Source organism: Pseudophryne corroboree, chromosome 3 (genome assembly GCF_028390025.1).
Source record: "Pseudophryne corroboree isolate aPseCor3 chromosome 3, aPseCor3.hap2, whole genome shotgun sequence".
Lineage (NCBI taxonomy): Eukaryota > Metazoa > Chordata > Amphibia > Anura > Myobatrachidae > Pseudophryne > Pseudophryne corroboree.
This window is the reverse complement of record NC_086446.1, coordinates 706,912,855-706,925,589: the sequence shown is the minus strand read 5'-3', so window position 1 is coordinate 706,925,589 and position 12,735 is coordinate 706,912,855. Positions and strand designations below refer to the sequence as shown.

The window sequence follows — 12,735 nt, the reverse complement described above, 5'->3', positions numbered from 1 at the left end:
CTACATCTATTGGTGTGTTCCATATATATTTTTTATTCATTAATAATTTTTATTTTATTTTTTCCTGTTGTAACAGTATATCTGTTTATAATTTCTAAATGTATGTCATATATATGACCAGTAATATTTATGTGTAATAAACACTGAATGTTTTTAATTTTAGCGCTGAATTATTTTTACTCTTGTTGTTCCACTGTAAGGGTCTGACTAACCCTCCATATTCAGCAGCTTGATGTTTCACAGCACCTGTCAGCACCAATCCTACCTTGGTAGATTTCTCTTTACTCAGTTTCAGATGTGTAGTGCTTACAGCTATGTCATTTTTATGATTCAGATTTACAGACAGACACTACTTAACATTGTTTGAAACTAATCCATAGTAAATCATCTAGAAATGAGCTTACAAAGCATTATCTGTGTACATTGGTTCAAGTTCATTAACACAGCCTGCATACAAGATAAGAGGTCATGTGTTGAAATGCGGCTATTCAGCCAAGCGTCTCCACCGCAAGTTTAATGTCCTCAGACAGCTCCAGACAGGGGGGTTGGCAGAATATATATAGGATGACAGAGGGACATTTTCGGTGGAGGTGACTTGTTGGCCAACATGCAGCTTCTCCTGGTGTCCGTCTGCCTGGCCATCTTCAGCTCAGCACTTACATCAGCATCAAACCCGTAAGAGAGTTATTTTTGGGAATGTATTACAGGTTGAGTCTCCCATATCCAAAATGCTTAGGACTAGAAGTATTTTGGAAATCGGATTTTTCCGTATTTTAGAATATTTACATAGCATAATGATATATCCTGGGGACAGGACACAAGTCTAAACACAGAATACATTTAGGTATTTAGGAAATGTGTGTGCATTGAGCCACAGGGGCGTGTTAAGATATTAAGAGAGGAGAGGGCCCATGTGCAGTCTCCATCTGGACCCCCCTCCTCTGTAGCCAGTAGCAAAGTAGATTCTGAGCACATGGGGTGAAGCGGGGGGGGATGGGGGGGGGGATTTCTTGGTTCTCAGAACCCCCCTGCATGCGCCACTGGTACTATTGTTTTTACTCTTTATTCATGTAATTGACACTATACAGAGTAACTTATATGGTTCTGTGACCAATATAAATGTGTTAAATAAGAGTTCATCAGTATGGATCATTTACTTGAGAGTTTAAATAATTGTAACGCTATAATAAACATTCATTCTAGAAGAATAGTAGTAAAGATCAATGTTGTTCTTTATATTCACTTATAACAGTTTATCTTCTAATTAATGAACTATCAATCAGAGTATAATTCTTGCTCTATAAATGTTCATAATAATAACTATGGAGTATTTCCATTTACAGCTGCTTAGGTAACTGAGTTTAAAACAATACTGATAAATGGAATTGTCTGTTATAGTTATACCCCTTTCTGACATACTGTAAAACCCAGGCTTCAACCTGGCTCGGACCTGGGACACTGAGCATGGGCTGAAGTCGGGGCTTTCTGACAAGATCCCAGTTCATACATGGGTGATGACCCGGGTTATTCCCAGGTCGTTCCCCTTCACAACGGGCACGGGTTTACCAGTGATCTGGGTCTTCCGGCTTACAGTGGGTGCTTGCAGATGATGTAATCTCCAAGTGCTACTGTTCCCCACCAATCAGCTTCTTTTAGACATGACACAGGACACCAAGACCCATGTCATACCTTTCAGACAGGAGCCGTGGTACTGACTGGGGTTGCTAGTTCTGGGAATAACCCTGGTCGACTGAATGTTAACAGGACCCGGAACTCTCAACCCTTTCAAACATAATTTGGTGGTTTTGATGTACAGTATGTCAGAAAGGGGTATTAGTTACAGAGTGGTTATAATTTAAAAGACAATGTAAACTTCTTAATTGGTACTTTGGGGTAATTCAGATGTGGTTGGAGATGCTTTGTGTGCTGCAAATTGCCAATTATTGGTACTTTGCGTATGTCTAGGACCCATTCTGCGCATGTGAGAATGGGTCCTGTGATGTCGGAAGCATTCTGGCATTAGACAGTCTTATGCCACTTGGGGGCAGGGGTTGATGGCTTCCGTTTCTACAAATTAAGGCATATCACTGTCATTTAGGGGGAGGGAGGAGGTCAGGAGCTCCATCAGAGGATGGAGATTTCCTGGCCTCTTGGTTCTAGGTATTACGCATGAGTCATGTCAAGGCCGATGGTGCCGGGAAAGATCCAACACTGCATCCTAGGATACAGTACAGATCAGTAATGCAGCATGACGCCTCCTGTTACATTACCATATTAGAGCAACAGATAAAGCTACTCCATGTTATAGGGTGTAAGAATCAGAAAGTGAGAGATTTTAGTAAAATTCTCTTGTTTTTTTTAAAGTGGCAATCAGTTACATGGCAAAACCAGGTTGATTTTGCCATTTAAATGATTGCTACTTTAAAAAAACAAGATCATTTTACTAAAATCTCTCACTTTCTGATTCTCACACCCTATTACATCCCCCCACATCTTAATTATCCCCCTTGTGCTCAGATGTGTTCTCCCAATTACAAGAACCTTAAGAGAGGGTAAATAACACTGGTATTGTGCACATAGGGGGGGATTTATTACAGCTTGGAGAGAGATAACATGTAGAGAGCTAAAGTACCAGCCAATCAGACCTAAACTGCCATTTTTTATACACTGCCTATAAAATGAAAGGAGCTGATTGGTTGGTACTTTATCTCTTTCCACTTTATCTCTCTCCAAGTTTGATAACTCTTCCCCATAGTGCCAGATTGATTGTCAACTGTGCATAACAGGATATTAACAGGCAATCAGAAAAATAAGGTACTTCAATATGGCATCTAAAGCTGAATTACAAAATATAAATGTGAGTGTTATAGAGCAGTGCATCATATGGGGGTATATGTAATAGGGTCCGAGTTTGGTGCGGGATGTCAGCAGATAATGGTCGTATTTTTACAGCAGCAATAATTTACTAGGCAAAATCATCCTGCAATGTTACTGAGCAGCTTGTCCCCACCCCCCAGACAAACCAATCCACACAATTCCCACCTCCAAGGCAAACCAACGGCCACACAACTAAGGAGGTACCCCAGGCAATCCAGCCTTCCACAGACACACTGCTATGCAGCTCCCCCCTGCAACAGGCTGTTGTGACTGTCTGTCCTAGCCTGACTGTCTCCAAACTCTGGCTGCTGTCTGATAAGAGGGTCTATGCAGCTTTGGAGGGGTGGCAGGGATTGTTTTCACTGGGAAGGGGGGGCTGTGTTGGGGTGGTTGCCTGTGGGTATCCCCTTAGCTGTGTGGTCGTGGGGGTTGGTTGACTGGGAGAGAGTGGCTTATCTTTAATGTGGCCACTTTTCCCATGAAACCACGCCCATGTATTTTTGGACATTTTCTTTATATCGTCATAAATGTACCCTTGTTTTAGCTGTGTTCCTAATTTCATTGTTGTCTGCAGTGTCTCATTATTTTCCTTTTTCTTTCTGTGTAATGCACTCATGTAGGCACTATGTGATCACAGCTCCGTCACATTCAGTGCGGGGATCCCAGCAGAAAGTCTGTGTGACCTTCCTTGATCTGGATGGGCCAGTTGACTTCAAAGTAGACCTGCATAAAAATGAACACACTCATGTCATTGCTGAGCACAAAGTAGACACCCCGGATTACTCTCACTGTTTCCCCTTCCAGGTGAGTACACATTTCTAACATTTAATGTTTTTGTCAACTAAAATTCCTCCAGAATGTTATTGTGAAATTCTTAAATTATCATAGACATAATGGGGTATATTTACTAAGCTCCCGATTTTGACCGAGATGGTGTTTTTTCTTCAAAGTGTCATCTCGGGAATTTACTATACTCAAATCACGGCAGTGATGAGGGCATTCATAATAATTTGGAATTCCTAGGAAAAAATTACGAATCAATACACCATCGGTCAAATACGCCTGCAATTTGGTAGAAATCGGTCATTTACTAAAAAGTGCAAATCACAAACACTGCCGACAATAGCCAAACACTGCCGTGCTAAAATACAATTCGTGAAAAAGTGCTAAAAAAAACCAGACCTTTTTTTCCCCGTGTTTGGATAGGCATGCACGGATCCATGAGATCCGTGCATGTTTTTCAGTGGGAAGGGGTGGGATTTTGTTATTTGTAAAAAAAAAAATTGCGTGGGGTCCCCCCTCCTAAGCCAAACCAGCCTCGGGCTCTTTGAGCCGGTCCTGGTTGAAAAAATATGGGAAAAAAAATGTCAGGGGTTCCCCCATATTTAAACAACCAGCATCGGGCTCTGCGCCTGGTCCTGGTTCCAAAAATATGGGGGACAAAAAGCGTAGGGGTCCCCCGTATTTCTGAAACCAGCACCGGGCTCCACTAGCCAGATACAAAATGCCACAGCTGGGGGACACATTTATCTAGGTCCCTGCGGCCCTGGCATTACATAACCAACTAGTCACCCCTGGCCGGGGTACCCTGGAGGAGTGGGGACCCCTTCAATCAAGGGGTCCCCCCCCTCCAGCCACTCAAGGGCCAGGGGTGAAGCCCGAGGCTGTCCCCCCCATCCAAGGGCTGCGGATGAGAGTCTGATAGCCTTTTTGTCAAAAAATTTATATTGTTTTTTGTAGCAGTACTGCAAGTCCCAGCAAGCCTCCCCCGCAAGCTGGTACTTGGAGAACCACAAGTACCAGCATGCAGTTGAAAACCAGGCCCGCTGGTACCTGTAGTACTTCTACTAAAAAAATACCCCAATAAAAACATAAGACACACACCTTGAAAGTAAAACTTTAATACATAGATCCACACCTCCATATACACATACTTACCTATGTTCACACGAGGGCCGGTCCTCTTCTCCATGTAGAATCCATGGTGTACCTGTTGAAAAAATTATACTCACAAAAACCAGTGTAGATGGCTCCTCTTTAAATCCATTTGTAATCCTGGTACTTTGCAAAATAACAAAACGGACACCCAACCTCGTACTGAAAGGGGCCCCATGTTTTAACATAGGACCCCTTTCCCCGAATGCCAGGAACCCCCTCTGACTTGTGTCTAAGAGGGTTCCATCAGCCAATCAGGGAGCGCCACATTGTGGCACCCTCCTGATTGGCTGTGTGCTCCTGTAGTGTATGACAGGCAGCACCCCGGCAATGTTACAATGTAGCGCCTATGCGCTCCATTATAACCAATGGTGGGAACTTTGTGGTCAGCGGTTGACCGAAAGTAACCTCACCGCTGACCACAAAGTTCCCACCATTGGTTATAATGGAGTGCATAGGCGCTACATTGTAACATTGGAAGATGCCTAACTCTCCCACATATACTGCTACAGGTTATACAGTCTAGGGCCCTCATTCCGAGTTGTTCGCTCGCTAGCTGCTTTTAGCAGCATTGCACATGCTAGGCCACCGCCCTCTGGGAATGTATCTTAGCTTAGCAGAATTGCGAACGAAAGATTAGCAGAATTGTGAATAGAAATTTCTTAGCAGTTTCTGAGTAGCTCCAGACCTACTCACAAATAGCGATCAGTTCAGTTAGTTTCATTCCTGGTTTGACGTCACAAACACACCCAGCGTTCACCCAGGCACTCCACCGTTTCTCCATTCCCAGAGCCTAACACTAACCTTTTACCCTGGAAAAGTGATCATGGCCTTGCAACTCCATATTATCAAACTATAAATAAATATATTTTCACACGCACACAATTAGCAACCTTACACATAACAGCCACAGTAGTGTTCCTTACACATAATGTCTCCAGTATAGTGCCAGATACACATAATGTCTACAGTATAGTGCCAGATACACATAATGTCTACAGTAGTGCAGTGCCAGATAAATATGACATGCCGCCCAGCAGTGCCAGCTACACATGATATGCTTCCCACACATGATATGCCCCCCAGCAGTGCCAGGTAGACATGATATGCCCCCCAGCAGTGATAGATAGACATGATATGCCCCCCAGCAGTGCCAGCTACACATGATATGCCCCCAGCAGTGCCAGCTACACATGATATGCCCCCAAGCAGTGCCAGCTACACATGATATACCCACCAGCAGTGCCAGCTAGATGATATGCCCCCCAGCAGTGCCAGCTAGACATGATATGCCCCCAGCAGTACCAGCTAGACATGCTATGCCCCCCCAGCAGTGCCAGATACATATGATATGCCCCCAGTAGTGGCAGCTACACATGATATGCCCCCCCAGCAGTGCCAGCTAGACATGATATGCCTCTCAGCAGTGCCAGATAGACATGATATGCCCCCCAGCAGTGCCAGATAGACATAATATGCCCCCCAAGCAGAGCCAGCTAAACATGATATGCCCCCCAGCAGTGCCAGCTAAACATGATATGCCCTCCAGCAGTGCCAGCTACACATGATATGCCACCCAGCAGTGCCAGCTAGATGATATGCCCCCCAGCAGTGCCAGCTAGACATGATACCCCCCCAGCAGTGCAGAGATAGACATGATATGCACCCCAGCAGTGACAGCTATACATGATATGCCCCCCCAGAAGTGCCAGCTAGACATGATATGCCTCCCATCAATGCCAGCTACACATGATATGCCCCCCAGCAGTGCCAGATAGACATGATATGCCCACCAGCAGTGCCAGATATACATGATATGCCCCCTTGCAGTGCCAGCTACCCATGATATGCCCCCCAGCAGTGCCAGCTACACATGATATGTCCACCAGCAGTGCCAGCTAAACATGATATGCCCTCCAGCAGTGCCAGCTACACATGATATGCCCCCCAGTAGTGCCAGCTACACGTGATATGCCTCCCAGCAGTGCCAGATAGACATGATATGCCCCCAGCAGTGCCAGATAAACATGATATGCCCCCCCAGCAGTGCCAGCTACACATGATATGCCCACCAGCAGTGCCAGCTAAACATGATATGCCCCCCCAGCAGTGCTTTTCCAATGGAAGGAACACCTTTTGTGACTCCCTGTCCAGTATCATTCCCAGGAATAGGAGCCTCCGTGTTGGCTCTAGGTGAGATTTTGGACTTCTCCCTTGACGGCGCCTTTATTAGAAGATCGTCTAGGTAAGGAATTATGTTCACTCCCTGTTTGCGGAGGAGGAACATCATCTCTGCCATCATCCTGGTGAACACCCTTTGTGCCATAGAGAGACCAAATGGCAGGGTCTGGAACTGGTAGTGACAGTCCTGCAGTGCAAACCATAGATAAGCCTGATTAGGCGGCCAGATCGGAATATGAAGGTAGGCATCCTTGATATCCAGAGACACTAGGAATTCTCCCTCCTCCAGACCTAAGATCACCGCTCTAAGAGACTCCATCTTGAATTTTAACACTCGTAAATACGAGTTAAAAGTAGTGATGAGCGGGTTCGGACCCCCGGAATCCGAACCCCCCAAACTTCACCCATTTTACACGGTTCCGAGGCAGACTCGGATCTTCCCGCCTTGCTCGGTTAACCTGAGCGCGCCCGAACATCATCATCCAGCTGTTGGATTCTCGCGAGATTCCTATTCTATAGAAGGAGCCGCGCGTCGCTGCCATTTTCACTGGTGCTATGGAGATGATAGCGAGAGGACGTGGCTGCTTTCTCTCAGTTTCTCTGTTCAGTGTGCTGCAAATATCTGTGCTCAGTGTGCTGCAAATATCTGTGCTCAGTGTGCTGAAAATATCTACGCTCTCTGCCTGAAAAACGCTCCATATCTGTGCTGCATTGCTGTATATATAGTAGGAGGACACTGCAGAATGTTGCTGTGTCCACCAGTATATATATAGCAGTACGGTACAGTAGTCCACTGCTCTACCTCTGTGTCATCATGTATACTATGCATCCATACCTGTGCTGCATTTTAGTTGTGCGCAGTATATAGTAGGAGGGGACAGTGCAGAATGTTGCTGTGACCACCAGTATATATATAGCAGTACGGTACAGTAGTCCACTGCTCTACCTCTGTGTCATCAAGTATACTATGCATCCATACCTGTGCTGCATTTTAGTTGTGCGCAGTATAAAGTAGGAGGGGACAGTGCAGAATGTTGCTGTGACCACAAATATATATATAGCAGTATGGTACAGTAGTCCACTGCTCTACCTCTGTGTCGTCAAGTATACTATGCATCCATACCTGTGCGCCATTTTAGTTGTGCACAGTATATAGTAGGAGGGGACAGTGCAGAATGTTGCTGTGACCACCAGTATATATATAGCAGTACGGTACAGTAGTCCACTGCTCTTCCTCTGTGTCGTCAAGTATACTATGCATACAGGATCCCGACAGCTGGATGCTGGTGGTCAGAATACTGACACTTTTGGTAAGTAAAGTAACCCTGCCCATTACCCTCTCCCTTTTCCTCCCCTCATGCAACCTAACCCTAACCTTTTCCATCAACAGCCTAATTCTAACCTCCATTCCCAGAGCCTAACACTAACCTTCACCCTAGTGCCTAACCCTAACCTTCACTGGCATACTTATATTAAAGAAGAGAGAGAGAAGGGGGGAGACACAGAGACAGAAACAAGCATGAGACACAGAGAGGGAGAGAGGGATAGAGAAAGAGGAAGGGAGGGAGAGACAGAAAGAGAAGGGCGGACACAGAGATAGAGAAGGGGAGAGTGGGCCTGAGAAAAGGGGAAGAGAATAGGAAAAGAGAATGAGAGAAAGAGACACAGATGGAGAGAAGTGGGGGAGACAGAGAGAAAACGAGGAGACAGTGAAAAAGACAAAGAGAGAGAGAGAATGAAGAGACACACAGAGAGAGAACGGCTGGAGACACAGAGAGAGAGAGAACGTCGGGAGACACAGAGAGAGAGAGAGAATGGTGGGAGACAGAGAGAGAGCGGTGGGAGACACCGAGAGAGAGAAAGAAAGGCGGGAGACACGGATGGAGAGAGAGAGAGAATGGCGGGAGGCACAGAGAGAGAGAGAGAATGGTGGGAGAAACAGAGAGAGAATGGTGGGAGACACAGAGAGAGAGAACGGGGGAGACACAGAGAGAGAGAACGGGGGAGACACAGAGAGAGAGAACGGGGGAGACACAGAGAGAGAGAATGGGGAGACACAGAGAGAGAGAACGGGGAATACAGAGAGAGAGAGAGATCTGTGGTGAGAGGGAAAGAATGGAGGTGAGAGGGAGAGATAGAGAGACCTGGGGTGATAGGGAGAGAGAGAACAAGGGTGAGAGGGATAGAACAGGAGTGAGAGGGAGAGAGAAGGGAAGACAGCAAGAGAGAGAGAAGGGGAAGATACATAGAGAGAGAGGGGGTGTGAAAGGTGAGTGGAAGAGAGAGGAGAGAAAGGAGGGGAGGTAGAGACAGAGAAAGAGAAGGGGAGAAAGAGAGAGAGAAGGGAGAGAGAAGAGGAAGATATGGAAATACAGAGAAGGGGATGAGTCAGAGAGAGAGAGATAGAGAAGGGGGAGAGAGGGAGATGGGAGAGAGAGAGAAAGGGGAGAGACAAGGGAGAAGAGAGAGAGCAGGGGAGAGGTGAGAGAGGCAGAAGAGAGAGGAGAGAGAAAGGGAATAAGAAAGGGGGAGTCAATGAGACACAGAAAGACAAAAGGGAGACATAGAAAGAAGGCTGGGGGACACAGAGACGGTGCGAGAGAGAAGGGGGAGATAGAGAAAGGGGAAGCAGAGAGAAAAAGAAGGGTGGAGGACACAAAGAGAGAGAGAAGGGGAGACAGAGAGAGAGAGAAAAGGGTAGAAGACACAAAACGAGAGTGAGAAGGGGAAGAGAGAGAGAGAGAAGGGTGGGAGACAGAGAGAGCAAGAAGGGGGAGACACAGAGAGCGAAAAGTGGAAAACACAGAGAGGGAGAGAGAGAGAAGGGTGGAGGACACGAACAGAGAGAGAGGGGGGAGACAGAGGAAAGGGTGGGAGACAGAGAGAGTGAGAAGGGAAAGTGAGAGAAAGAATGGTGGGAGACAGAGTGAAAAGGGGGAGACACAGAGACAGTGAAGAAACACAGAGAGCGAGAGAGAGAGAAGGGGGAGACACAGAGGGGTCAATTCAATTCTGTGCGAATTAAATAGCGCTGGGAATTAGCTCACGGGGCTATACAGTTCAGCGCAATGTCACAAGGCCGGTTCTCACTGACTAAACATGGTGTTTTGTCACAAGATCTGGCATTCACAGACATAAATGCCTGGGCGATACTGTTTCCACCACGCTAAGGTCAGAAATCAGCCTTGCGCGAGGATTGTTGTTTTGATTCCTATTCGCATCCTCGTCGTCTGTCACTGCGTGCTGCATTGAATAGCTCCAGAAGCTAATTCCCGGCGCTATTCAATCTGCGCCAAATTGAATTGACCTCAGGGGGGTAGCAGAGAGGGTGGAGACAGAGAGAGAGATGGAGCAAGTCAGAAAGAGAGATAGCGAAGGGGGCAGAGAGAGAAATAGAAGGGGGGAGACAGAGAGAGAGAGGAGAGAGAGACAGAGAGGTGGGGGGCACAGAGCAAAGTGGGGAGACAGAGAAAGAGAAGGCGTTGAGAGAGAAGAGAGAGACACAATGAGGTGGGGGGCACAGAGGGATGTGGGGAGACAGAGAAAGAGAAGGGGTAGATAGAGAAGGGGTAGACAGAGAGAGAGGTGGAGGGGGGGCACATAGAGAGAGAGAGAAGAGGGGAGACAGAGAAAGGGTTGAGACAGCCATCCCCTAAATCTCCTCCTCCTGCCCACCTACAGGTAGCATTGTGTAACCCCTCTCCCCATCAGGACAGGCAGCATTTTGTACCTTTTGCGGCATTTTGTACCTCTTACAGCAGTTGGTCCCCGCCAATATCGCTGGTAGCAGCGGCTCCTCATCTTTAGCTTCGGCAGCAGCGGGTCCCGTCTGTAGCTCCAGCAGCAGCGGTCCCCGTCTCTAGTGTAGATCCGGCAGCAGCGGGTCCCCGTATTTAGCTGCTGCGATAGCAGCGGGGTCCCATTATTTGGATTTCGCTCCTGTGAACCCGGCAACAGCAGCGTCCCGAGGGGAGGCGGCCGGTGAGAGGAAGGGGAGGAAATGTAAGTGGAGGGGAGGGACTGGACCGCCTCGACCAGCGGCCAGGGCCAGCCAGTGGATCCGCAAGTACCACTGCGCTGCACTAGTGGGGTGTATGTGGGCACTGGTTGGGTTGAACGGGTGAGGGAGGGAGTGGGCTCTCTCTCTTCAGGCAGCCATTGATGGTGACAAGAAAATATATATTTTTTATGGTCACCAAAGTCTACTAGCACAGTCTGGGCCTATTTTCATGGGGGTCCTGGAGCTGCAGCTCCACCCGCCCCATTGTTAATCCGGCCCTGGTCAGATGTGGAAGGATCTCTCAGATATCTGATAACAGCATACCCATCATACACATATGGGCACACGAACAGCTTGATCCATCTATTGATGGATCTCTATTTTTTTTAAATGGGCAGTTCTGGGTGGCAAGTGTGTGGCTGCCATATGATCACAGAGCAAATCAGCCTGTGCCTAACCCTGTCCCTTCGCTGTTTCATCCTATCCCTCCGGTCCATGCAGATTGTCAACATTTTACATGTCAACATTCTGCAGATGTGCATATGTTCAATGTCGACAATTCAACATTATCGACATCATACATGTATATAAGAACTGTATATAAGAAATATGGGGTTACATGCTTGGGAAAAGCATCTTTGACAGCTGACTATCCAGGGCAAAATGATTTAAGAAACTTTGGAGTTGATGTAGCAAACAGTGAAAACAGTGTACTCTAACACTGATAAGTTTAGTATAGGGTATAAGCTATTATCATGTGATTCAGTGCAGAGGCGTCACTCACCTCCTTAACACACAATGTGACGAAAAAAGGTGGGGCTTTGTGGGAATGGTTGGGGCTTAACTACAGAGGTGGGGCTTTGAAGGACCGAAATGGAGGCTGGGCTTTGTGATAAAGGGCGGGGCTTCGCATCCTGACACCCGTTTTTTTTGTCACTTGAGGGGTGAGGGCTGACTCCCGGTGAGTGCTGTCCCTGCAGTGCTGGCTCCTACACAGTGACAGGAGCTGAGTGTTGCACATAATATAACAGTGCAGCACTCGGCTCCTGTCACTGTGCAGGAGCGGGCATTTTGGTGTCACCCCTTGGCTGGTGACACCCGTGCCGGCCGCACCCTCCTTGTGATGCCACTGATTCAGTGGCAGGGGCTGGCTGGCAACTTTAAGCCTGGGCGACAAACACAAGCAAGTGGTCCATCTTTTCTACCAAGAAATATAAAAATGAGTTTGAGAATGTTGGGGGTGTGGTTTGCTTAATGTGGGTGTGGTTTACATAGCTCATGAAATATATAGTAACAATTACCAGCAGTTTATTTTTATTTATTTCAAATCAGAGTTTCAGCTAGAGATGTGGGGCGGGCACCTTTAGAATTTTGGATCTGGATGATTTTTTTTTAAAAACCTTAAAACCAGCTAAAATCACAGAATTTGGGGGTAATTTTGATCCTATAGTATTATTAACCTCAATAACATTCATTTGCACTCTACTCTGAACAACTCACACCTCACAATATTGTTTTTAGGCCACAAGGTTGCACAGAGGTACAGTAGCTGGATGACTAAGCTAAGCGATACAAGTGGGCGGCACAAACACCTGGCCCATTTAGGAGTGGCACTGCAGTAGCAGGCAGGATGGCAGTTTTAAAAACTAGGCCCCAAAGACCACATAATGCAAAGAAAAATAAAGAGGTGCAAGATGGAATTGTCCTTGGGCCCACCCATAACCCCACCCACCCTTATGTTG

At 46.8% G+C, this 12,735-nt stretch overlaps 1 protein-coding gene across 1 annotated transcript in view; it reads left to right on the top strand.

The window, feature by feature from the left end:
• Positions 1-568: 568 nt before the first annotated feature.
• Positions 569-12,735, top strand: part of LOC135056656 (alpha-2-macroglobulin-like) — a 213,897-nt gene continuing 201,730 nt past the window's right edge. The window contains exons 1-2 of the mRNA XM_063962102.1: positions 569-675; positions 3,498-3,681. Coding sequence (XP_063818172.1) covers positions 608-675; positions 3,498-3,681 — 252 coding nt within the window. The 5' untranslated portion in view covers positions 569-607. The remainder of the gene's footprint in view (positions 676-3,497; positions 3,682-12,735) is intronic.